Source organism: Quercus suber, unplaced genomic scaffold (assembly GCF_002906115.3).
Source record: "Quercus suber isolate HL8 unplaced genomic scaffold, Cork oak 2.0 scaffold_387, whole genome shotgun sequence".
In the NCBI taxonomy this organism is placed as follows: Eukaryota; Viridiplantae; Streptophyta; class Magnoliopsida; order Fagales; family Fagaceae; genus Quercus; species Quercus suber.
The window spans coordinates 18936-44767 of NW_027069839.1; the positions used below are offsets into that span (position 1 = coordinate 18936).

At 35.9% G+C, this 25832-nt stretch overlaps 3 protein-coding genes and 1 non-coding gene across 5 annotated transcripts; 3 read left to right on the forward strand and 1 right to left on the reverse strand.

The window, feature by feature from the left end:
• The first annotated feature begins 107 nt into the window (after positions 1-107).
• LOC112038104 (small nucleolar RNA Z102/R77) lies at positions 108-194 on the forward strand. The gene has a single exon (XR_002885805.1). It is a non-coding gene; the product is annotated as a small nucleolar RNA Z102/R77 (small nucleolar RNA).
• Positions 195-3473: 3279 nt separating this feature from the next.
• Positions 3474-11303, forward strand: LOC112038099 (probable glucan 1,3-beta-glucosidase A). The gene is made up of 8 exons (XM_024070926.2): positions 3474-3782; positions 3913-4032; positions 4152-4349; positions 4864-5022; positions 7913-8079; positions 9943-10098; positions 10224-10573; positions 10748-11303. The coding sequence occupies exons 1-8, from the start codon at positions 3573-3575 to the stop codon at positions 10927-10929; spliced, it is 1542 nt and encodes a 513-aa protein (XP_023926694.1). The 5' UTR covers positions 3474-3572; the 3' UTR covers positions 10930-11303.
• Positions 11304-14217: 2914 nt separating this feature from the next.
• LOC136061031 (rho GDP-dissociation inhibitor 1-like) lies at positions 14218-16231 on the reverse strand. 2 transcript variants are annotated; one of them, XM_065760923.1, is made up of 3 exons: positions 16036-16231; positions 15174-15257; positions 14218-14590 (listed from the first exon to the last, which is right to left on the reverse strand). In XM_065760923.1, exons 1-3 carry the CDS (start codon positions 16141-16143, stop codon positions 14546-14548), a joined length of 237 nt encoding a protein of 78 aa, XP_065616995.1. In that variant the 5' UTR covers positions 16144-16231; the 3' UTR covers positions 14218-14545. The 2 variants fall into 2 exon arrangements, 1 of the variants encoding a protein (XP_065616995.1); XR_010623976.1 differs by lacking the exons at positions 14218-14590; positions 15174-15257 and adding an exon at positions 15405-15940.
• Positions 16232-16240: 9 nt separating this feature from the next.
• Positions 16241-18625, forward strand: LOC112008588 (serine/threonine-protein kinase STY46). Its single transcript, XM_024040926.1, has 4 exons — positions 16241-16399; positions 16538-17063; positions 17977-18119; positions 18443-18625. The coding sequence occupies exons 1-4, from the start codon at positions 16241-16243 to the stop codon at positions 18623-18625; spliced, it is 1011 nt and encodes a 336-aa protein (XP_023896694.1).
• The last annotated feature ends 7207 nt before the right edge of the window (positions 18626-25832 follow it).

Here is a 25832-nt window from a genome sequence, read left to right on the forward strand (position 1 = left end):
TTTATTTTTTTTTTTTTTTTTTTTTTTTTTTTTTTTTTTTTTTTTTTTTTTTTTTTTTTTTTTTTTTTTTTTTTTTTTTTTTTTTTTTTTTTTTTTCAATTTTTGGAGAACAAGATGATGAGGAATATGTTTCCCTATTGGTTTGATTGTTGATATGATGGCATCAATCATGTACTAGCTCTAGCTGTTTGTTCTCGTTCTCCACACAAAAATTATGTACTATTTAATTTTGTTTTCTGTATTTTTATTAAAAAATATAAGGTACAGGTTTGAGACTTTGTCCCATTCTCTATGAAATAGTCACAAAATGGGAGGAATTAAATAATGCACACTACTTAGTATAAAGGAGATTTGTTTTAGTGTTTTTTAGGACAATGAAATATGAATACCCGGTATCAAAAAAATATGAATACCCATTTGTGTGTGTGTTGCGGGTGCTATGATTTTTAATTTAATTGTTTAATGACGTTGCTAAATATAGTTTAATTGTTTAACGACATTGTCGCGGGGCTTCACGGGTCTTTGCGGGGCCTTAAGGGGCGGGGATGGGGTAAGAAATTTTCCCCGTCATGCGAGGCAGGGGTGAAAATTCCATCCTTCAGCCCTGCCTTGCCCCATTGCCATCCCTACAGTCCGTGCCTTTCTTCTCCCTCTCTCTCTTTCTCTTTGTCCTTCTCAGACCCCTGCTTTCCTCTCTCTTTCTCTTTCTCATTCTCAGACCACCATACACTCTCGTTTTCACCTTCTAGACTACCACCTCCACCGCGAATTGAAGCTCTTCGATGACAGATGCTGCAAGCTCCACCTTCACGTTTCGAAAATCCTCGACGAAATTGGATGTCCTGTGATGACTTCAACCTAAAGAAGAGGTTGATGGGTGAAGTCGTGTCCAAGATTTTGGCTTTGCTCAGGGTAAACAGTCGTACAAACAGATGTGTCCAAGATGTGGTGGGTCGACGTGGAGGGAAGGGATGTGGTGGGTGGATGGTGGTGTGGCTATTGATCTTGTCGGCGAGGTGCGTGAGGGAGAGGTAGTGGTTGAAGGTCGAGAAGTCTGGGTGCTGAGTTGATTTGTGGGTCTAGGTTGATTCGGTGGCTTTGGATGTGGAGGATTTTTTTCTCTCTCTCTCTCTATCTCTGTCTCTGTGCTGTTGTTTGTGGTTGTGGTGGATCTGGATGGTGGCAGCAATGGTGGGTGGATGTGGAGGGTAATTTTTATTTTTTTATTTTTTTGTGGTTGCGGTGGATCTAGTTGGTTGTTGGTGGCGGCGATGGTGGGTGGCTGTGGTATGGGTGGGTAGATGTGGTGGTCCACGGTGCTGGGTTGAGAAAGAGAGAGACAGAGGAGAGAGAGAGAGACAGAGAGAGAGTGGAAGAATAAAAAATGACAAAGAAATAATATTTAAATAAAGTGTTAAAAAAAGAAATAGTTTTGATATAAGAGATATTGTAAAGTGATGTGTTCTATGTTATAAAGTTGGTGTTTTAGATGCTAAATGCTAAAACTTTTAAGATGTTTGATGGGAATGCTCTTACTTTTTGTTTTATACTTGAGTTGACCACATCCTTATGAGATTAAATTCAATTACTTTATGAGAAGGAATAGGCACACTATGAGAGACTTAATTTGGATTTTCAAATCTAGGGATCACTTATATTATATGTGCAAACTACCAATTTCCTAATCTCATTTTTTTCTTATTTGACAATGATCAGTTTGAATGATCAATATACAAATGAAGGCTAAGAGCATTAGCATTGGAGAATGCTAATGCTATATCTAAGGTGTTTTTAGCATTTCAACCCTTAAAATCTGCTGCATCAGGAAATGCTAAAGGCAAGAATTACAAATTTTTTGCAATTCTTGCTACAGTACAATTCTACCTTTAGAATTGCACAATTCTAAACTGAATAAGTAATTTTTTATTCCATCTCTCCTTCAGTCCTCTCTCCCTCTCACTCCCACTCTATCTCTCCGTCTCCCACTCCATCTCTCCGTCTCTCTTTCTCTCATCTCACATCTCTCTTTCTCGTTCAAGGCTTGCATCAGAGATGGTGGGCTTGGATCAGCGTGGTGGTGGGTTGGGTGTGCTGGAGATGGCTCGTGGTCGTGGTGGGTTCGTGGTTTGATTTGGGCATGGTGGTGGGTTGGGATTGGTTGATGGTAGGTTTGGATCGGTGTGGATCGATGGGCTTGTTGTGCTGGAGATGGCTCTGATGGGTTTGACAAAGGTTTGAATTGGAGAGGGTGGGGGTTGCTGGAGATGGCTCTGATGGGTTTGATAGAGGTTTGAATCGGAGAGGGTGGGTTGCTGTGTTTGACCGTGGGTTGCTGTGTCGTGCTTGGTCGGCAAGGTCTGGGTTTTGCGTTTTGGTCGGCGTGGGTTACAGGGTGGGTTTTTTTATTTTTATTTTATTTTTTTTAATATGGGTTTTTGTTCTGGTGGGGTTTTGGTGGGCAGTGGTGGCGTGGTGGGCGTGGTGGAGGTGCGGTGGTGGTGACTGGGTAGTGGAGGCATGGTGTAGAGGTTGAGGGAAGGTGGAGAAATTCTCTGATGCTGGTGATTGGAAAAAAAAGAAAAAAGAAAAAATATATTTTATTGTGTAGATATATTATTTTAATGAGTAGAATAGAAAAATAAAAGTTTGGGATGCTGAAAATATTATAAAATGAGATGGTATAATAATAAAATAATTTTTTAGAATGACAAAATAGAGTAGAATTAGAATTCCTTGATGCTAATGCTCTTGACATGCTTGATTTACTCGAAATCAGAAGTCTTTCATTGTCTGTCAGAAAAGACATCATTCTCAAGCTCACCAAATCATGGGCAATGCCATAAATAAATAAAACAGAGGAGAAATTGTGAGCCGACTTTCTAGAAATCATTGCTTTTAACGCGTGGGGTGGAGATTTGATTCTAGTTTCTCCTTATATGAGATAGATAGAAACGGTACCACTGAACCATTAACGACGCTCTAGAAATCATCGCTTTTAACGCGTGGGGCGGAGAATTGATTCTAATTTCTCCTTATATGAGATAGATGGAAACGGTACCAGTGACGTACCACTGAACCGTTAACGACGCTCAAGAAATCATTCAAGTTTAAAAAATAGCTTGCTGATTGGAGCCACTTTGACAAGATGTTGTGAATTTTGACGTGGACTACACTATCCGATGGTAAATTGCTATTTAAAAAAAAAAAACATTCTTGCGTGGATTAACTGAATGAAGACTACTTGCGTGGATTAACTGAATGAAGACTACTAATAAGGATGGTATTATGGAAGAGTAAACTACAGGTACGAAGAGCAATGCTACAGGTACAAAAGCATGAGTCGAACTGTGCTATAATTTAATCTTCAAACAAGTATACGATGTACAGTCAACTCCTTGCTGGTCAAAGTTTAAAGATGCTGACTCTGCTAGTGCTATACAGAGAAGCAAATAGATGTGCGGACTTAATTTTGCTGTGTTTTCTTATCCACCTGTGGACATCCTTTCATATATATACCTGCAGGCTGCAACCCATAAAGATTATAGAAACTGATATATGAATAAGATATACGAATGAGAAAACAACATAACTACGTACAAATGGCGATCAATTCAAGAATATTGCTGCTAAGCATAGTTGTTCTCTTGCCTATTTGTTCTGTTTCTCAAGAGATGAACAATTCAAGCTTAAGAATAAAAGCAGTAAATCTGGGAGGTTGGCTGGTCACAGAAGGATGGATTAAACCTTCTCTCTTTGATGGCATCCCCAACAATGACTTTTTGGTTTGTATATATGGCTGTATTAACACTTAGTAATTAATGATTGTCCTTTTTTTTACTCTTATCAGTTCTCATTATTTGTCAAATCTTTATTGGAAGTGTCAAGCTTTCTGTCTTTTTGTTATTTTTCTAGGATGGAACTGGGCTTCAGTTCAAATCAGTAACAACTGGGAAGTATCTTTGTGCTGAGTCTGGAGGAGGAACCATTATAGTTGCTAACAGAACAGCTGCTTCAGGGTGGGAGACTTTTAGTGTAAGTTTAATTGCCTAAGTAAATTAAATGGTTATGATTTGGAATTTCAAGTAAATAAAGACCTTTGCTTCATTGATATGAATACATATAATATATATGGTGTTCTTTGCTTTGTGTAGTTGTGGAGGCTCAATGAGACAACTTTCCAATTCAGAGTCTCCAATAAGCAGTTTGTGGGGCTGAACAACAATGGGGATGGGATTGATGTGGTAGCTGTTTCAACCACGCCTGGTAAGTCTGAGACATTTGAGATTGTAAGAAAGTCTGATGATAAAAGCCGTGTTCGAATCAGAGCACCCAATGGATTCTTCTTACAGGTAATCTTGCTTAATTTCTTGTTTTTGTTCTGTGCTATCCTGTTTTCTTTTTTTACTTTAGGCAAGCAAGATAAATAGTAGCTTCTAATGCAGAAAAATAAGCCTCAGTTTTCTAAATGGCTTCTGAGTAAAGTTGGACTACAAAGGCTTTCTTGTCATGGGTCATACTCAAGTGAAAATGACCAAATAGACTGTAAATGGCCAAATAGACTGCACTCTAGTAATTCTGGTGCTTATCGTTTGAATTATTTGATAAAATGTAAATGACCAAATAGATTGCATGATTATGATGTTGCTTGCCAAATCATTATCAAGCTCTATTATAAGAAATTGATGGGGTCTAATCAAAAGTAGTGGCCTATAATAATTTTATTCATTTTGTCAAGCTATGTAAAATTAAAGCTCTTAATTATTGGCTGCTAGTCATTACCAAATACTAGAGCTTGTTATATAAGCAATAGAGAGATGTTTGTAAAAAAGGTTTAGTAACGTATTTTACTATGAACTTGTGCAGGCGAAGTCAGAAGTGCTGGTGACTTCAGATTTTGCAGAGAATAGCGAATGGGGAGACAATGATCCCTCAGTTTTTGTGATGAAAAATTCTGGAGGGTTACAAGGCGAGTTTCAAGTGACTAATGGTTATGGACCACAGAGAGCCCCACAAATTATGCGGGTAAGACTTAAAAAACTAAAGCGTACTAATGAATTGACACAATTATTGATTCCTTCTTGTCTTTATAGTTTACACACAGTATAAAAATGAAATTATGAAAAGAACCTTCACTTAAACAAATCTTCACTCGTGTGAGAATATTTTCCTTTTCTACTGCCCATAACTTTATCAACAATACTGCATACATGCCTAATTTTTCACCTTTTTTTTAATAATTTATTAATGCGATCGATTAAGTGGTCAATTAAAAATGGTAGGTTCCTTATTAAAAAAATTAGTAGATCAGTATAAATATGAGTGGCAAAATATGTCTATCACTTATCGTCGATCATATTAGCATGTTGTAAAATTAAAATGTATCTCTATCATTATTGTAATTTTATTAGTGCATCTTGTAATTGTGGTATATTTAATCTAGGCAAGAAGCATTTTATCACAATTTACCATCGGATTATGGATCCATAAAGTTCACAACATCTTGTCAAAGTAGGGGTGTGCAAAAAACCGACGAACCGAAAAAACCGCTTCAAACTGACTGAACCGATGCAAAAATTTCGGTTCAGTTTCGATTCGATTCGGTTTCGGTTTTATTATATAAAAAACCGAAAATTTCAGTTCAGTTTTCGGTGGCAAATTCTAATACACCGAATCGACCGAACCGAACCGAAATATATTAAATAGTAATTTGTACAAATTATTTCAACAAAGTTCCAGGTGTCCTAGCGGTAAGGACACGCGCTTGTTTTTCAGTCATCCCAGGTTCGACCCTTGGTAATAGCCTTTTTATTTTTCCTCTCTTTATTACCAAAACTACGTCGTTTTGGGGTTTGCTTTATAACCCTATTTTCAGCACTTGTCTCTCATTTCAAGCCTTCAACAACAGCCGTTCTCTTCTCCTCTTTCCCTCTCCAGTCATTCTCTTTCTCCCCATCTCTCTCTTTCTGTCATACTATCATGCCTCCGTTTCTCTCTCTCTCCATCACGCCGCCATTTTTCTCTCTCTATCACGCTGCTTCAGTACACTTCTTTGCCGGTACGCTGCTTCATCGTTCTCTCTCTCATTTTTTTTTTTTGGTTTTGTGTTTGCTACTTTGCTTGGTACTTGGTGTTTGGGTGGTGAGAAAATGTGGGAAAGCAAAGGGATTCTTTGTTTGTTAATTTATTTTGGGTATGTTAATATTTTCTGGGTTTGTTAATTTTTTTTCTTTGTTTGCTTTCTTAGAAAATAATTGATAAGGAAACCGAAAAAAACCCACCGGTACGCTGCTTCGCTGTTATTTTCTGGGTTTGTTTGCTATCTTCGCCGGTACGCGGCTTCGCCGTTCTCTCTCTTTTTTTTTTTTTTTTTGGGTTTTGTGTTTGCTACTTTGCTTGGTGCTTGGTGTTTGGGTGGTGAGAAAACATGGGAAAGCAAAGGGATTTTCTGGGTTTGTTATTTTTTATGGGTTTGTTAATTTTTTTTGGGTTTGTTAATATTTTTTGGGTTTCTAGGTTTGTTAATATTTACTGGGTTTGTTAATTTTTTTTCTTTGTTTGCTTCTTAGAAAATAAATTATCTGTGGGTTTGTTAATTTTTTTTCTTTGTTTGTTTCTTAGAAAATAAATTATCTGTGTGAAAAGTTTTGAGCTTGTGGTTTTTATCGATTTTGAGTGTGATTTTGTATGCTTTGGTTTTTGCTTTATCGTTTGAAAGAGTGGTTTTGAAAATCTCAATAACCCTCTCTTTGGAAAACCGAAAACCGACCGAAACCGACTGAAACCGAAATACACTGAAACCGATGATTTTCCAGCCATTTCGGTCGGTTTCGGTTGAGAATTTCACAAACCGAAATATTCGGTTTCGGTTGGCCATACTCATACAAACCGACCGAAACCGAACCGAACACACCCCTATGTCAAAGTGACTCTTAAGTCATGTTATTGTTTACACTTAATGATTTCTCAAAGGTCATAAAAGATTCTTCAAATGAGTGGTATTGGTCGATCTCTCCCATATTGTCTATATATGACTTAACATTTTGTACTCGGTGTACAAGCAATATAATACTTCTTTCATAAGGGATACATTTTTCTTCTACACCAAAGAAAATCATTTTTCTTCTACACCAATAAATTCAAAAATTAATCAAATTAATTTTCTTTCTTTCACCAAGAAAACCCTAATAACTTATCAAGTCATAATAGGAATTTGAGGCATTTTTCAAACAAAAGTGATTTTACACTAATCATAACTTACCAACTTAATACATTGTAAATGTTTACTAGTGCTATTGAAAACAAGTTAATTCTCACCGGAATTTCCATAAAAATATTGTATTAAAATTTCCACCAAATCAATTTTTTTTTGGAAAGGAAAACTTTCCACCAAATTTAAACACTGTTCTACGAATAGAAATAGTGTACCATTCAGAGTGCCTTTCACATTTCACCTTCAACTTTTTTCCCCCTTCGTGGTAATGAATTTTAAATTAAATTGTAGATAAGTTTGAATGGATCCAAAAGGCTAAATATCTGCTGCCATTATTTTTTCGTGTCAATGTTTGCAAATCATATTAATCTTGTATTATTCCTTGGATATTTCCACTAACTTACCTAGGAAGCATGTAAGTTGTTAAGTACACTCTTAGACATTAAAATTGAAATCTTAATGATGAAATGAATTAATGTCCATTTTAAAGTAAATAAAGAGACTTCTATAATGTTAGTTCAAAGACACTTAGGTAGTGTGTTTAATGGATTTGAAAGACGTTTCGTACACCTAAAAGTCTTAAGTTCCATCCATATCATGAAATATCTAAGAGTCACACTCTTAACATTATGCTACATCACAATCTATTACACAATGTCCATAATTTGGATTTGTATGATAAATTGATGGTATGAATCTCAGAACCATTGGAACACATTCATAGTTGAGGATGACTTCAAGTTCATATCAACAAACGGATTGAACGCTGTGAGAATTCCTGTTGGTTGGTGGATAGCAAGCAATCCAACGCCCAAGCCCTACGTTGAGGGATCATTGCAAGCGTTGGACAACGCCTTCTTGTGGGCTAAGTATGTATACTTACATCCAAACAAATCTGCCAATCAGTGAGAGCTTTTTATTAGTATTATTTAGTTGTGTCGTGTGTGTGTTTTTTTCATGGTCATGCATGAAAAATTGCAATTAGAAAACAAGACAGCAGATTGGGCAGGCCCACTAGGTAAAGGTCAATCAAATGGTTCATATAACCAAAAAAAATTGTAGTGTTTTGATTAGCCCCAAACTGCATTCAACCACAAAGATAAGATATGAAAACCCAACCCAACTGATACAGGCATACAGCCTCATTTATTAAAAAAGGAAAAAGAAATGAAAACATTATATTTTTATTAATCATGATAGGCACTTTAAAATGGATTCTTAAAACATAGAACCTATTAAAATTTTGGATGTGACACTTTGTTTTATATGTAAACCAATTGTGTAACACTAAATCCTTTGTAGTTTTAGAGTGTGACACAAAATCTCTATGTGATATTGTTTTTTTTTTTTTAAATATTTTTTTATAGGTGATATTGTTTTATATGGATGATATTATCACATGAGCAACTCACCATATATGATAACAAATTGCACGTTTTTAGATCTCTTAAAACACAAGTTGTTTAACCTAGTTATTTAGCAAAGTGATTACTTAGATAAATTATTTAGATCTTGGTTAACACAATCAAATCATATTATGTAAAGCAGTGTAGAAATATAAAGAACACACGATATGATAACCCAGGAAAACCAAACCGGTAAAAAATCTGGTAATGATTTAACCTAACTATCCTCAAGGTAAAACAGATTCACTATGAAAGAATAGAAATTTGTACAATAAGATTTAGACCACTAACATCCTATTGCTATCTTGAGTAGAAAACTTACTACCACGACCACATGACAGCTCCAAATTTACGAACTACTTCTTTCCTTGATCCACTTCAACCATAAGTACTCCCACTTGTAACTTTGAGACTCCACTAATAGTTTTCAAATCTTTTTTTAAATTCTTTATGCAGCAACTAAAGCGATTACTAAGTTCTTGATATGAATCTTGATCTTGATAACCTTAAGTGTGTATGAAGGTAAACACCTCTAGATCTCATAAGAGATTCGACACACAGCATATCAAAGACTTCTAAAATGTAGCTAAGGTTTTTCCTTTTATACTTTGAGTACAACATAAAACCCTACACTTTAAACCGGGCTTGAGTTGAGTTGGAAAATTCTGTAGAAAATTAATCTGCACAAGATTTGATTGATTGAGCCTTGCAAATTTAGAATAATAAATCCTGCAATCACTCGATTCCAACTTTACAAATAAACATACTTTAAGTAGCTTAAATCTAGACTCTAAGTTTTGATCATTGTTTGCCAACACATTACAAATTGAAGTTCTAATACATTTAGTTCCTAAAGTCTTAGAACCTAACACAAATGTTTAACAATTTACACATAAAATAATTTAATATGATATTAACTCTCAAACCCACCTCAAAAGAATACATTCTCTCCACTACTTAATAAACCAAGAACCAACATCCTTAATAATCTGGTACAATGTTCACAAAGCTTGAAAATTCACTCTCTCATATTTTAAGTTAGAGTAATTTTACCACATGGTGTTTACAAATTGATATATCATCATTCACAAAAAAAAATAGTAATTCAAAATTTTATTTATTATGTCATTGAAATATTGCCACATTAATTTGTAAAGTTTATGTGGTAAGATTTGTAGTATATATCTTTGCATTTTCCTATAAATTTTTCTAACTTAGCGCTAGGCAAAGACACCTAAAGTTCTACTCTCTCTCTCTCTCTCACAAGATTCAAGACAATTAAACTCAAAACCACTAAACTTGTGTTCAATACTGTTGTGCTTGTAGGAAATATGGCGTGAAGATTATAATTGATCTTCATGCAGCACCTGGTTCTCAAAATGGCTGGGAACACAGCTCTTCTAGAGACGGCTCTCAAGAATGGGGCAAAACAGATGAAAATATTCAACAAACAGTTGATATCATAGAATTCCTAACTGCGAGGTACATAATATGAAACCATTTATACCATATTATACATCACCCATGTATTCTAACATATAACAATATATAGCTAAGTTTATGTCACTATAAGTCTATAATGGACTCGATATTTGTGACACATATAGGTATGCAAAGAACCCAAGCCTTTATGCAGTTGAACTCATCAATGAACCTCGAGCACCTGGAGCATCACAAGAGAGCCTAAACAAGTACTACAAGGCTGGTTATGAAGCCGTGCGCAAGCACTCCAATGCTTATGTGGTGTTGTCTAACCGGTTAGGACCGGCCGACCCGAGGGAGTTTTTGTCTCTTGCTAGTGGCTTCATGAGATCAGTCATAGATGTCCATTATTACAACCTCTTCTCCAGCGAATTTGACAGCATGACTGTTCAGCAGAACATTGATTTCGTTCACACCAACAGGGCCTCGCAGTTGAATCATGTCACAACATCAAATGGACCCCGTATTTTGATTGGTATGTCTAAATAATAACCATTCCATTAATAAATGCCATCTTTTTCTATTTTCTACAATCCCAAATCAAAACCAAGGAATTCTAAAATATTTAACACCATAAAACAAAAAAAAAAAACAAAAAAAATCTAAACTACTTGTCAATGGATTAATATGAACTAGTCGTTGTTTGCAGGCGAATGGGTAGCTGAGTGGAAAGTTAATGGAGCAACAAAAGAAGAATACCAAAAATTTGCCGAGGCCCAACTAGATGTTTATGGGCGAGCAACATTTGGATGGGCTTATTGGGCTCTTAAAAATGTCAATAACCATTGGAGTTTGGAGTGGATGATCAAGAATGGCTATATCAAACTTTAGTTTAGAATTAAGGTGGTGTTCGGGGGGGTCTTTTTCGGTTGTCCAGTCACATGTGGTCCGTTGGAGGGATGACCTTACTAGGCCCGGGTTTTATTTGGGAAGTTGCATCTGGAACTCGACATTGGGCCATGTGGTCTAATGGCTACTGGCGTATTTTTAAGCCTACAAAACTATTAAAACCAAAGTCTAAGAATCATGATAATGGTTAAATAAATATATAATATGTGTTTAATATGATAGCTTTGATTAGTAGTTGTAATAACAGTTTAAATAGAGTAGTATTTATTTAGAGATAAAGTAATCATGTACTCAATGATGTAAATTTAAAGATGTGGAAGCAAAGTCTCTTATCTTTGTATGGTTTATAGCTTCAACTATGTAGCATCGTGAGCTGCTGGATTCCAATAGAATGCCATCGGTAGAGGCTAATTAAGCTTGCTCCTTTTATCATGCATTTAAATGAGTTTAACCCTTGGTTAATAGCTGTAATAGTAGTTGGAATAAAGTAATATGTATTTAAATGCAAAGTAATCATGTACTCAATAATGTATATGTAAAAATATGGAAGTAAAGTCACTTATTTTTGTATGGTTTGTAGCCTCAGTTGTACTGCTTCTGTGAGTTGATAATATCTCAGTAGAGTGACCCTAGCAGTAGAGAGGCAGTTTGCCATGATAACTTCAAATTAAGGAGGAAAAATGGGTGCAACCGGAGGGAGAGAGAGTATGTCCAGCTGTGTGTAGGGACTGGTTAAGCTTGCCCCTCTTATTATACACTTAAATGAGTTTTTCCCTTAACAATGCCCTTTTAAGTTGTTGTAAAGTTATGAATAGTGTTGTCTTCCATAAGAAGGGCTTTTGTATGGAGTATTTGTGCCTTCTAAGAAAAAGGTTTTATGTAAGATGAATTTGTGCCTTCCATGAGAAGGGCTTTGATACGAGATCTTGGTGCTTTCTAGGATAAGGGTTTTAGCATTAGAAATTTATGCCTTCCATGAGAAGGGCTTTTAGTATGAGTGTTTGATATCTCTTGAGAAGTGTGGAGATGGTAAAAGATATAGATGTTTTGTGGAATGTAATATTTGTAATATGTATGATATATAGAAGTATGAGAGATATGAAGGTTAAAGATAGTAAAAATATGAGATTATAACCGATAGGGAAGTTGTAGAGATTGTTTTCCAAGAGGAAAGATTTTGTAAGAGAAGAGTATGGAGATATGTTTAGGTATTTGGAGATAGGAGCAGTAAGATATGTGTATTTTTTGAATATGGAGAGTGAGAGAATGAGTATAAGAGGGGGTAATAGTGCTGTAGTGTGTATAGCTATGTTGTTGGGATCTTTTGCTGGAGGATGTATAAAGACTTATGAAGGGCATTTGTGAGCTAAAGGTTGAAAAGTTTAGTTCCTCATTTAGAAACTAAAAATTCAGAAGTTCAGAACTTCATTGAGAGCTTAAGAAGATCATTAGAGGGAGAGGGAATAGGTAAGTTCATGAGGGAATTCTCAGAAGTTGTGACCTTAAAATCATTTGGTAGAGTTTTTATTGTGTAGGTTTTCCCCATTCATAAACAAATCATTGTGCCAATTTATTTTCCGCTGCATTTTAACTTAGTTAGTGATTTGTTTAGGCTACCATGCTTATTGCATGCTAATTGAATTAATTAATTAACTTGACTAATTAATTGGTTAATTCATCACAAGAGGTTAATATATTCTTGGCTTATCACGATCAATTCAAGAATATTGCTACTAAGCATAGTTGTTCTCTTGCCTATTTGTTCTGTTTCTAGCTTGAAAATTGAAGCAGTTTAATCTAGGAGGTTGGCTGGTCATAGAAGGAGGAGTTACACCTTTTCTCTTTGATGGCATCCCCAACAGTGGCTTTTTGGTTTGTACATATAGCTATATTAAGTAACGCTTAATGATTGTCCATTTTTCACTCTTATTAGTTCTTGTAAAAACTAGAAAGGCTAAATAGAATTGAGAGAATTTCATTGATTGAGAGTCAATTACAAGAAAATGACCTGAATGAATGAATACATACAAGGTGCTCTGTTTATATACACAGAAAAATATAACCAACTCTATAATTGGTGCCAAAATCAGTTATTTGAATATTTTGGAAACTGTACACGTGGCAAGCTTGAGTAACTAACTCATGGATTTGTGGAACTGACTCCTTCAACAATCCTAGATGAAGAACTCATGATGTGGCATGACCTCAAGTAATTCCAAGACTGCTAAGTTAATTGAGTCCCTTGATGCAAGCCTTGTGGTCTGAGTAGTGCACACCTCTTCAACAAATGCTGCATTACTTGCTGCCTTCATGGCTTGACCAATGCACCTAGCATCAGCAATTATTGCACTGCCTGCTACTCTTGTGGCTTGGCTAGTGCATCCCTCATTAGCCACTGCTACACCACTAGCTACCTGTGTGGCTTGAGGCATGCAACACTGCTTTGCACTTTTTACAGTTCTCATTATTTGTCAACATCTTTCTTGGAAGTTTCAAGCTTTTTGTCTTTTTGTTATTTTTACTAGGATGGAACAGGGCTTCAGTTCAAATCAGTAACAACTGGGAAGCATTTTTGTGCTGAGATTGGAGGAGGAACCATTATAGTTGCTAACAGAACAATTGCTCCAGTGTGGGAGACTCACTACAACAAATTTGACTTTTTTTAAGGGTCAAAACCCTTGAAAAAGATATTAAAAAACCTTGAGAAAAATTATTTTAAGGAGTCCAATTGACCCTTGATAACTTTTGAAATTTGTACCATCGAAAATGAAATTTTGAAGGCCTTCGTGGCCCTCAAAACAAGTGCTCTAATCTTATTTTGAGGGTCAAGAGACCCTTAAATAACCTTTTACCAAGGTTTAAAAGTTTTACATTTACAACCCTTGATAAAAAAAAATAAAAAAAAATAAAAAAAAAAAATGTTATTTAAGGGACCTCTTGACCCTCAAAATAAGATTTTATTTTGTTAAAAAAAAAAAAAAACCATAAACACAAATATATATATATATATATATATTTATTTATTTATACACAAAAAAAAAAAAAAAATTACTACAAATTAACACTAGAGAGTAAAGAGGGAAACAATAAGTCTACTTGCATAATAAAGTCCACAACTTTGTTCACAACAATTGAGTTTGCAAATTGTAATGTACAAATCATAATTTGCCACCTCAACCAGTTGTAAATTTGGTTGTGTCTCTAGGTTTACTCGGAGCAAACTCAAGCCATATAACTATGCTTGATAATAGTTGTCAATTTAACACCATAAAAACAATAACCCAAGTAATGTTTTCAATTGAACCAAATGGAGGGTATATAATAACACAGATACGGGATATTACACAATTGGAGTAAACCCAATTAAACATAATGATTCTCAACCAAACACCATAAAAACAAAGACCCATAAAACAAATCTTTCAACTAAGCCAATCTTTACAAATTGGGTGCCAACCCAATAGCCAAAAACACAAACGCGCACACTGAGTAACAAAGAATATCCAGTAAAAGACACACACCATTGCAGTACTAAGACAATTGAGAACCAAAGGCCTGTTCAGAATTGCTGTTCTAGACCAAGCTTTGCCCTCAACCATTATGACTTGATTAATAGAAACATTATGACTTGCTTTTGATTTACCTGCACAGATGCATGAATTGGCCAATTAAGGAGAGAAATTTTGAAGAAACTAAATATTTATGATAATTGAGTATAACTAACAGCATGGTTAACCAAGGAACAAAACAGCAATAAAATATAGTCATTTAAGAAGATATAAGCTGACTCATACAGTGGAGCTCAAGAACATAACTAAGTAGCCAACAAGAGAAATTACTCATACAGTGGACAAAGATTCATGTAGGACAAGTTATAAGGATTAAAATGGCAAAGCCTACTTCCAATAGTGTACTTGCTTTGCAAATCCTGTGAAAAAGAAAAATGAAGACAGAAACACCATCAACTATTTTGATGTTTTAACTTTTAATTCAGTGAAATGATTGCTTTAAAAATTCACATTAGTATGGCAGCACTAGCAAGATAAGCAACTCAACCATGGCAAGATTGAAATCAATGAGATAGCCTTTATTTAGCTTCCAAGAGAAGATGGAGTTCCCATGCTTAACATCTCTGTGAACCACTCAATGCAATTACAAAATAAAGACCTTTACAGCTAGGCATTTTTTGAGACTTCTCTAAATGTACAATTGTAGGAGTATCTTACCTGCTTATGCAAACATGCAACGGCCCTAAACAGACAATAACCATACCACTGGAGCTGATATACATCCATGTCTTTCTTTAAAACCTAGAAGAAAAACAATGCAATTGCATTAACACAGCTTCCAAATGAGGTTTGAATGAAATGGCTCAATAATTTCCAAATTTTGGACACTGCAATCAAATTTCAACTTTAAAATTTCTTGACAGCAGTTTATAAAATAAACTAACCTACATCAACCAAATATTTATTTCAATAGAAGGTACCACTATTTAAAGGTGCAGTAATATATGTGGGACAGGGGATAAGTATCTTAGTATATAAATATATTAACTTATTAAGAAAGAAAGGGATGGTACCTGGTAGCATCAATATTCATGTGATGAAATGATCCATTAAATATAACTTGGGAAAGTGATAATTGCATAATAAAATAAAATAGAAATATTCCAAAATCCAAAAACAAAATATCAAAATAATAGAGAGGAAAAGATAAGCAGAACATGATGATAATGATGAGCAGGAGGAGGAAGCATGACATGTACAGTGGTATAGTTCAATGGAATTAAGACATGGATGCCCCATTTGCCATTTGTACAAGATACAACATACCGAAGAAAATCACTCTAAACTAAAGTGATCACTTGAAGCACTACCAAGCCAATGCCAGTAAAATATCAGATAAGACCTTAAGAGGGTTTTGGCCAATTCTTTTGAATTTCGAAGTAGTAACGAATGTCCAAATAGCATTTTCCATCATCATCAACAAACTGAGACAAAATCAACAGAGCTAAATTAATGCAGAGTATTTTTTTTATTTGTTCTTAATTTTTAATTCTGAAATTATTTTGTTTACTTTAATTACCTTGGTTCTTGCAGAATAAGTGCCTCTTGCAAACATGCCAGAAGGGGTGGTTTCTTCTTCCATTTCACTCGTATAAGGCTCCTGCTGAGGACTAAAAGTTCCCAACATTCTCTTTGAATTGTCCACTGTAAATGAATTTCATGACTAACATATGTAAGAGAATGGATGCAAAAGTTTTAGTGTTAAATGATATGAATGGTAATTAATGAACAACAAAGATGATCAACAAGAAGGTGTTCTTTACTCCAGTATTGTTAGTACTAGACCTCTACCTCTAATGCCAACTCCTGTGCATCAAAATTCCGACTTAGTAGCAATCATTAATCAAGCCAAGCTAAATGGATGGTACATTGATCCAAATGAGGTCAGTCTCTCAAATAGAAGCTTCTTTCAAAACACACATACAAGAGCATGGTGTTGGTACTTCATTTACTTGTACGTACTTATTAACAAACGATTTTCTTGATTGACCCTTTACATCTATAACAAATAATTGGTACAGATTAAATTGCAAGAAAAGCTAGGACAGGGAAGTACTGCGGATATTTACAGAGGAACTTGGCATGGACTTGATGTTGCGGTGAAGTGTCTAAACCCTGATTATTTTCAGACTTTGAATGGGAATGGTGTGTCATTTTTTGCTCAAGAGCTCAAAACCTTATCAAGGCAACGCCATCCATTTGTGCTTCATCTAATGGGCGCGTGCCTTGAACCCCCAAAGCATGGGTGGGTGGTAACAGAGTTATTGGGCATGATACTGAAGGAATGGCTACATGGACCAGGTAAGAGGCGGAAAGAGAGGATGGTTCCCCTTCCTCCAATTGAAGAGAGGTTAGCTCGGGCATTGGAGATTGCTCAAGCAATGCAATTTCTCCATGGACAAAAGCCTAAGGTTATTCACCGCAACCTGAAGCCTAGCAACATTTTCTTGGATGATTCCATGCACATGAGAGTGGCAGATTTTGGTCATGCCAGGTTCTTGAATGAAGAGGAGATGGCGCTCACTGGTGAAACAGGCAAGAACTGCATCATTTTTGCACCATACTCCTTTTGGGAGCATTGTAATAAGGGTCATGCTAACGAGTGCCCTTAGGGTATTGGTTAACATTTCAGTTAAAGAAAGTTTTTATGAGAAAAGAAAAAAAGCAATTAATATTTTGACAATTTTTTTCATTTCTTATAAAAGTGATGTCAAAACTTTCTAGATTATTAACCAATGTCCTAAGAGTACTCGTTAGTATTTCCCTTGTAATAAAACTATTAAGACTATATAATCAATATTAGTCAAACGCTCTAATTAGTTTTGTTGAATAACATAAACGAATATCTAATTATCCAACTTAATTTCTAGTTACACGCTTACACTATTGACAGGACTGACGAATTCACTTACCGAGGACGACGTTCGAAGTACAGACGAAAATATCTCTGGACGAGGAAATTAAATCCCTCATCAGTGACGAAGACAGGAAGACCATTCAATGCAGAACAATTACACCCAGAACGGTTACAAGGCCAACTGTATGAACCGTTGAAGCACATTGAAGCCACGTTACACAGAATCAAACATTACCAAGAGGAGCATTAAGACCTCCATAGCTACACCAACGGTTAGAGGCCATGAAGGCATATATAAGGCCCATACATTGCCAAGTACAAAGTACATACACACTAAGAGACTTCTTTTGCTCTGTTACTTTACATTGCTCATTCTCGAATAGCATCTTATACTGACTTTGGCATCGGAGGTGTTGTGGCAGGCACCACACTGGTGACCACCCTTGAAGGCCGGAGACTGCTTCCATCTGATAATCTTGACTGACGAACTTCCGCTTTATCAACTATCATAGAGCTTAAAATTATGTAGAGTTCTATGATGTTATTCTCAAAGCTAGGGCCGATATAATCAAATTCTAAAACTAATATGCATTTTCCTTTTAGGAACACACGTCTACATGGCACCAAAGGTTATCAAATGTGAACCATATGATGAAAAATGTGATGTATATAGTTTCGGTATCATACTTAATGAGATTATGACCGGAGAATATCCATACATTGAGACAGATTACACTCCCACCAGGGTAAATCAACTCATCTATCTAGACTACCTTATTAAGTATATAGAAAAATTGTCAAATTTACAATAGTATAATTCAAACAATTGATTTGGTATTAGAGTATGAGGTCCTGACTTCAATTCTCTATCTTCACTTTACCTCTCATTATATTTCCATTGACAGCTCAGGTGGCCCACACGTGAAGGAGGAGTGTTAGATCACTGATAGGATGACTTATCATTATTGTCATTATTTTCTTGTGCTTTGGACGTTATCAACATGATAACAATAATGAATAGTCATATTAATCATTTTACTGACATACACTTGTCTTGATTCTACATTAGATTGCCATGGAGGTTGTAGAGGGTAAGCTAAGGCCAACACTTCCTAAGGACGATGGTCAACTTAAAGGGCTCATCGACCTCATTTGCCTTTCATGGGATGGGGGTGCTTATAATAGACCATCCTTCACAACAATTACTTGTAATCTGAGGACAATTCAAAACAGTCTTTTAGAAACTGTTTAGTTTGATATTCTTATGTACTCATTTTAGAGTTCTAGTTGTATGTCCAAAAGTGTAGTCTTAGCCAGTTGGAAATATGACGAGTGAAATTGAACTTATTTATTGTAGATGTCAGTTTTTTGTTCAATTAAAAATGTCTCTCGTCGTCAAATAAAATTTCTATGGTTAAATCTGGAATACAATAAGGAAGAGGGTGTCTATAGAATGTTGAGATGGCAAAAGTTTTGAAACTAATGTATTTGTTGTAGGTGAAGGTGTAATTAATTACTGTGAGTTTATGTAAAATAGAAATACAAAATGATCAATCACACAAAGAATATAAATATTTATGTGGTTCAATTTTAGTCCTAGGTATGTACACGAGTGATATGAAGTAGAAAGCTTCATTATGAAAATAAGGAGATTATAATGATAGCGCAAAAAGCTCTCTCACAAAACCTTGACCCTAAATACACCTAAATTTATTACACTTTAATTAACAAAGGCCACGGTTAGCTGTGTATGTATAAATCCAAACTTGGCTTGTGATGCAAGGTGGCGTTGTTCCCATATCATAATAAAAAATTAATATGATTCGAAATGTGAGCTGTGTTAATTGACATACAAAGGGATTTAATTTAAATTCAAGGGATACACTATGTTGAATATGCTTGTTGAGAAATATAGACCCCGGTTGATAGAATTAACAAGTTTTAAATCCAAGTTGTTAATTAGATTTATTATGAATAAAACTTGTTAAAACAAACAAATATCAATATCATGTCAAAATAATATGCAGCGGAAAAATAAATAAGACAAGATATGATGACCCACGAAAACCAATGAAACCAACCAGTTTCACAGTAAAAAACCTGGGGGGAAACCTTCCCGAAAAGCAATCCACTATAGTAAAGAGAAGTTTCAGATCTAGTACAAAACCTTTGTCCCTAGACTCTACAATCCCCGTAGATGAACTCACAGTAAAAACCTTTTACCGCTTCAGAACCTCTGAACTCTTCAATATATGAACGCCACCCTTTTTGTTGCACGGATCCCAATACGTGACTAACTCCTTTGCATGAATCTTAGTACGTGACTCATTCCTTTGCACGAATCCCAGTATGTGACTCACTCACCAACTTGAGGAAGAAGAATGTTGGCTGCAAAGTTCTTCACTTCATCAATAATAAAGATCAAGAAGCACTTGGTTACAAAACCCTAAGGCGTAAAGACGCAGTAGCTTCTTTCAGAGAGAATAAGGTATCGGTCACCTTTTTCATATGTTCTCCTTGTATTCTCTTATATGACGACCTCTAAAATAAGCCTTATATAGGTCTAGGGTTGTGAGAAAAGAAACCCTACACAAATACAAAAGCCTGGCCCAAAAATCAAAAAACTGAAATTCCGTAATCTCGACAGATAACAGCTATCGAGGAGGTGTCGAGCAGGTGTCGAGGTTTAATGAATCTCAACAGATACAGCTATCGAGGAGGTATCGAGAAGGTGTCGAGGGGACAAAAACTTTCTCGATCGATTGACCAGCTATCGAGAAGCTATCGAGATTGCGATAAGAATCAGCTAAAGAGCTCGACAGATAGCCAGGTGTCGAGGAGGTGTTGAGAAGCTATCGAGCTATCTGTCCGCAGGTGTCAAGCTATCTGTCCAGCTTTATTGAACACCTTTTCTTCACTTGTTTCTTGGTTAAATCTTCATGGCTTTAATACTAGACTTGAACAACATGTTTCTTCAAGTATTAAACACAATTTAGATCTACCCAAATACAAGTAAAGTGCGTTTTGTCAAAGGATTAGCCAACTACATAAAATAGTGACATATGTTCCTAACAAGTGAAACACATATGTCCTAACAATCTCCCCCTTTGGCAATCTGTGACAAAACCACAATAAACAAATGAACATATGAGAGAAGTCATAAATCACTCAACTCATATTCACTTGTTGAATACAATAAAATCTATCCTAACACAAACTCTTGAAAAACTTTGCAAGAAGAGAGTTTATGGCAAGTAGACTTTGACAATCTGTACTTCTGAAACACTTTAAACAAAACTCATCAAGGCATCTTGTGTGAAACAGAAATAATAGATTGCATACAAGTATAAGAATCACGTGTATAAAGATGGAAAAGAAACAACACATGTAGAGGTAGGTGAAAGAAACATATATCAGCATATAAAGAAGATAAGCACAATGTATGTAAACATGGTCACAAGACCCAAGGTACAAGAAGAAAGAGGTAAGCACTCCCCCTAACAAAAAGAAACACATCTCCCCCTTACAAAGGAATGTATTTCTCCCCCTAACTTGTAGAATCTTAAAGAAAGAAACCACAAAGTCTCCACAATTTCTCCCCCTTTTTGTCATGATTGACAAAGGGTACAAGAAGCTAGAAGGTTTCACCCGAGAAACATAAAATTGATCAAGAATGATCAAGGGGGCACAAAAAAAAAATCCATATAAATGCATGAATGTAATAAAACAAGATGCTATGGATAACAAGATAATAGAAAGATTCAAAACACACACACACACTAAACAAGTCTAACCAATTTTATTTTTCAAAAACAAGTTAAGACAGTTTAGTGAGCATACATTAGCACATGTAAACACTTGTGATGGCCAAATCACATTGTACCTGCATATGTATCAAAAGTAGCAAAGAATATTGCGTGTTGTGTGTTGTGTGTGAAAAATATCGCAAGATTGCATATGTGTATACATGTTATGACGATCTGAGATATGAGAAAATAACTTTAACTCACACAACATCATAACTGTTTGATGGGGACTATCACCTTTGAGGTACATCTTATGACTCCCACATCTCCTAGAAAACACGCTTGCAATCATATTTAAAGCATTTTAATCTTTTTGTTTTTTTTTAATTTTCTTTGCATATTTTCTTTTAAGCATATCATGCATGGGCATAAAAAGAGAGAAAAGAAATACCCAATATGTTAAGCATAGACATTGCACTTTTGTTATGCCGAAGCATACAGATGTTTTTGACACTGCACTTTTGCTATGCCGAAACATACAGGTGTCATATTATGATTGGCGGGTAACAGTGGTGAGATGGTCATTTATGCCTTTCTCTTAGGATTTTCTAGTCCTACCCGTCAAAAAGAGTGATATGAGTGTTAAGTTTAAGAGATAACTTAATCTTACTTATCACAAACAAGAGCCATAAAGCTCACTTGCTTAGTTGTGCATAAAGATGCTCATCTAAGCTACAAAATATACAAAGTTTAGAAAACTTTGTTTCAATGGCCATCCAAGGTACACAAGTACCAATGTACACAAAACACATACTGTTTTTGTATTTTTCTGATTTTTCTTTTTTATTTTTATTTTGAAAACAAAACAAAATATGAACTAAACAACCAAACAAAAATAGATAAACAACATGAATGCATGAAAGAAAGATGTATATGCATGAAGGCATGATAGAAAGATGTAGATGCATGAAAGCATGATTCCGAAAACAGATAAGAAATCAAGCAAAGAAAGTCCTACTTTAGATAGAAAGAATCAAAGCAGAGGACAAACAGAAAAGACAATTAAGTCTTAGGCTCCTTTCTCACCCACACAGCACGAGTCTTTGGCTGTGAAGATGAAAAGACACGTGTCCTAGTATGTCTACTAAAGGACATAGAAGAATTAGAATTCTCCTGAAATTGAGTTAAAAAGCTAAAGGCTTTTAATAACTCTCCAAACAAAGGTGTAGGTCCTTGAGAGGAAACCTGTGACCGTTTGGACAATTCCTTATGAGGATACAACTTAAAGCAATTAGGACGAATGTGTCCAGAAATACCACAATGATGACAAACATGAGGTCTAATAAAGGATTTAGAATTCATACCTTTATTACCTTTCTCAGATTGGGGCACAAAGACAGTCCTTGATCCAGAAGCCGTGGACGAGGAAGGGCTAGAGGAAACAGCATATCCTAAGCCAGTCTTATCAGAACTAGGCTTTTGAGCACTCAAGACCTCATCAAGCTTTGCACTAGACATCCTCTCTATTTGAGTTCTAGCTTGACTAAGCTCAACTTCAAGATTCTTGACCTTCTCTTCAAATGAGGTGTTCTCCACAACAAGAGTCTCAACTAACCTTATAGTCTCATCTAGTTTGACTAACAGATCAGCTTTTTCAGTTTTTACCTCATTAAGCTCTTTTCTACAAAGATGAGAAGTCTTTTCAGATTTTATGAATTCAGTGCATAGCTTATCATAGACTTCTTGAAGGGTCATCTTCTTAGGTACTTCATCATCAGAAGAATCCTCACCGTCACTAGCACTTTCCACAATCACCTTATCAGTTGTGGCAGCAAAGGCCATAACTTGACGACATTCATCCACAAACTCATCAGAAGAGTCATCATCAGTATCACTCCAAGTAGCAATCAACCCTTTCTCTTTTGGCTTCTCGGTCTTTTTCTTCATGAGGTAGTTTGGACACTCTATCCTCATATGACCAAGACCTTTGCACTCATGGCATTGAATAAGGGATTTTTCATTTTTGCCCTTCCTAAAGGATTTAGGTTTCCTAGGAGGTTTGCCCTTATCCTTTTTCCTAAACTGAAGAAGCTTGATAATCTCATCAGTTATGAATGATAGATCCTCATCCACATCTTCATCTTCATCTTTATCTTCGCTTTCAGAGTCCTCAATCTCTTCCTCTATACCCTTGAGAGCCAAGTTTTTACTCTTTCCACCTTTTCCCATTGAGCTCAATCCCATCTCATAGGTTTGAAGGTTCCCTACAAGCTCAGTCAAAGGAATTTTATCAATATCCTTTACTTCTTCAATGGTAGTGATCTTGGCATGGAATCTTTCAGGTAAGGACCTAAGGATTTTCCTCACAATTTTGGATTCTGCAATACATTCTCCAAGGTTGAAGGCAGAATTCATAATATCCTTGAGTTTGGCATAAAACTCATCAAAGGTCTCATCCTCTTCCATCCTTATTTCTTCAAAAATACTAGTGAGTTGTTGAAGCTTCACAGTCTTTACTGCCTTGGTACCTTCATAGGTGGTCTCAAGAATGGTCTATACTTCCTTGGCAACTTCCGTGGATGATATCTTCTTAAATTCCTCATTGGTCACCCCACAAAACAAAGCATTCAAGGCCTTACTATTGAAATTTGCAGCTACAATTGTTGCATCATCCCAATCCACAGGTGCTTCCTTTGGCTTAATCCAGCCAACTTCAACAGCTTGCCATACCTATTCACCTAGAGCCTGCAAAAAAACTTTCATACGAACTTTTCAATACGCATAATTAGTTCCATCAAATAAAGGAGGTATAAATAAAGATTGTCCTCTATCCATGACAACAGGGGTCAATGGATCACACTCAGGAAATTAATCCAATCAGAGTGAACTCGCTCTAATACCACTTGTTGGGAAATATAGACCCCGGTTGATAGAATTAACAAGTTTTAAATCCAAGTTGTTAATTAGATTTATTATGAATAAAACTTGTTAAAACAAACAAACATCAATATCATGTCAAAATAATATGCAGCGGAAAGATAAATAAGACAAGATATGATGACACAAGAAAACCAATGAAACCAACCAGTTTCACAGTAAAAAACCTGGGGGGAAACCTTCCCGAAAAGCAATCCACTCTAGTAAAGAGAAGTTTCAGATCTAGTACAAAACCTTTGTCCCTAGACTCTACAATCCCCGTAGATGAACTCACAGTAAAAACCTTCTACCGCTTCAGAACCTCTGAACTCTTCAATATATGAACGCCACACTTTTTGTTGCACGGATCCCAATACGTGACTAACTCCTTTGCACGAATCCTAGTACGTGACTCACTCCTTTGCACGAATCCCAATACGTGACTCACTCACCAACTTGAGGAAGAAGAATGTTGGCTGCAAAGTTCTTCACTTCATCTACAATGAAGATCAAGAAGCACTTGGTTACAAAACCCTAAGGCGCAAAGACGTAGTAGCTTCTTTCAGAGAGAATAAGGTATCGGTCACCTTTTTCATATATTCTCCTTGTATTCTCTTATGTGACGGCCTCTAAAATAAGCCTTATATAGGTATAGGGTTGTGAGAAAAGAAACCCTACACAAATACAAAAGCCTGGCCCAAAAATCAAAAAGTTGAAATTTCGTAACCTCGACAGATAGCAACTATCGAGGAGGTGTCGAGCAGGTGTCGAGGTTTAATGAATCTCAACAGATACAGCTATCGAGGAGGTATCGAGAATGTGTCGAGGGGATAGAAACTTTCTCGATCGATCGACCAGCTATCGAGAAGCTATTGAGATTGCGATAAGAATCAGCTGAAGAGCTCGACAGATAGCCAGGTGTCGAGGAGGTGTCGAGAAGCTATCGAGCTATCTGTCCGCAGGTGTCGAGCTATCTGTCCAGCTTTATTGAATACCTTTTCTTCACTTGTTTCTTGGTTAAATCTTCATGGCTTTAATACTAGACTTGAACAACATTTTTCTTCAAGTATTAAACACAACTTAGATCTACCCAAATACAAGTAAAGTGCGTTTTGTCAAAGGATTAGCTAACTACATAAAATAGTGACATATGTTCCTAACAAGTGAGACACATATGTCCTAACAATGCTATTATGGATGCAGAAGTAAAAGCATAAAGTATAGAACATAGTAACACATGAGGGTTACGTGGTTCAGCCTAACAGCCTACATCCACGGGGGAAACCCTAAAAGGCTACATCAATAATATATTATAGTGTAGTACAAATCCTGTGTTACAATGAATTATAACATGTGTATATATAGTAGACTAAACCCTAGACTAATAAACTTCTAGTACAAGTAGGAGACTTAGCTTGCACACAAAGTAGAATTAGGCTTGGGCCTATACTAATGGGCTAATATATCTTTAACACCCCCTCTCAAACTCAAGATGGAAACTTGATGGAATATTGATATTTGATAAGGTTAAAAAGATATCTTGAATGAAATTTGGCTCTGTGACGGTAGTTTGAGGATGGCAATGGTCTTGCAGTGTTGATGCGACTTCTAGCAGTGGCATGACTATATCGGAGAGTTTTGACGGCAGTAGTAGGAAGCCAAAGAAGATGAATGCAGCGAAAAAAAAAACACCGAGAAAGACAAAGATTGCACTTAAACATACCGCAAGGACAGAAAACCATGACCACAAGAAGGTGGCTCTGATACCATGTTAAATATTAACATTGATACACCATG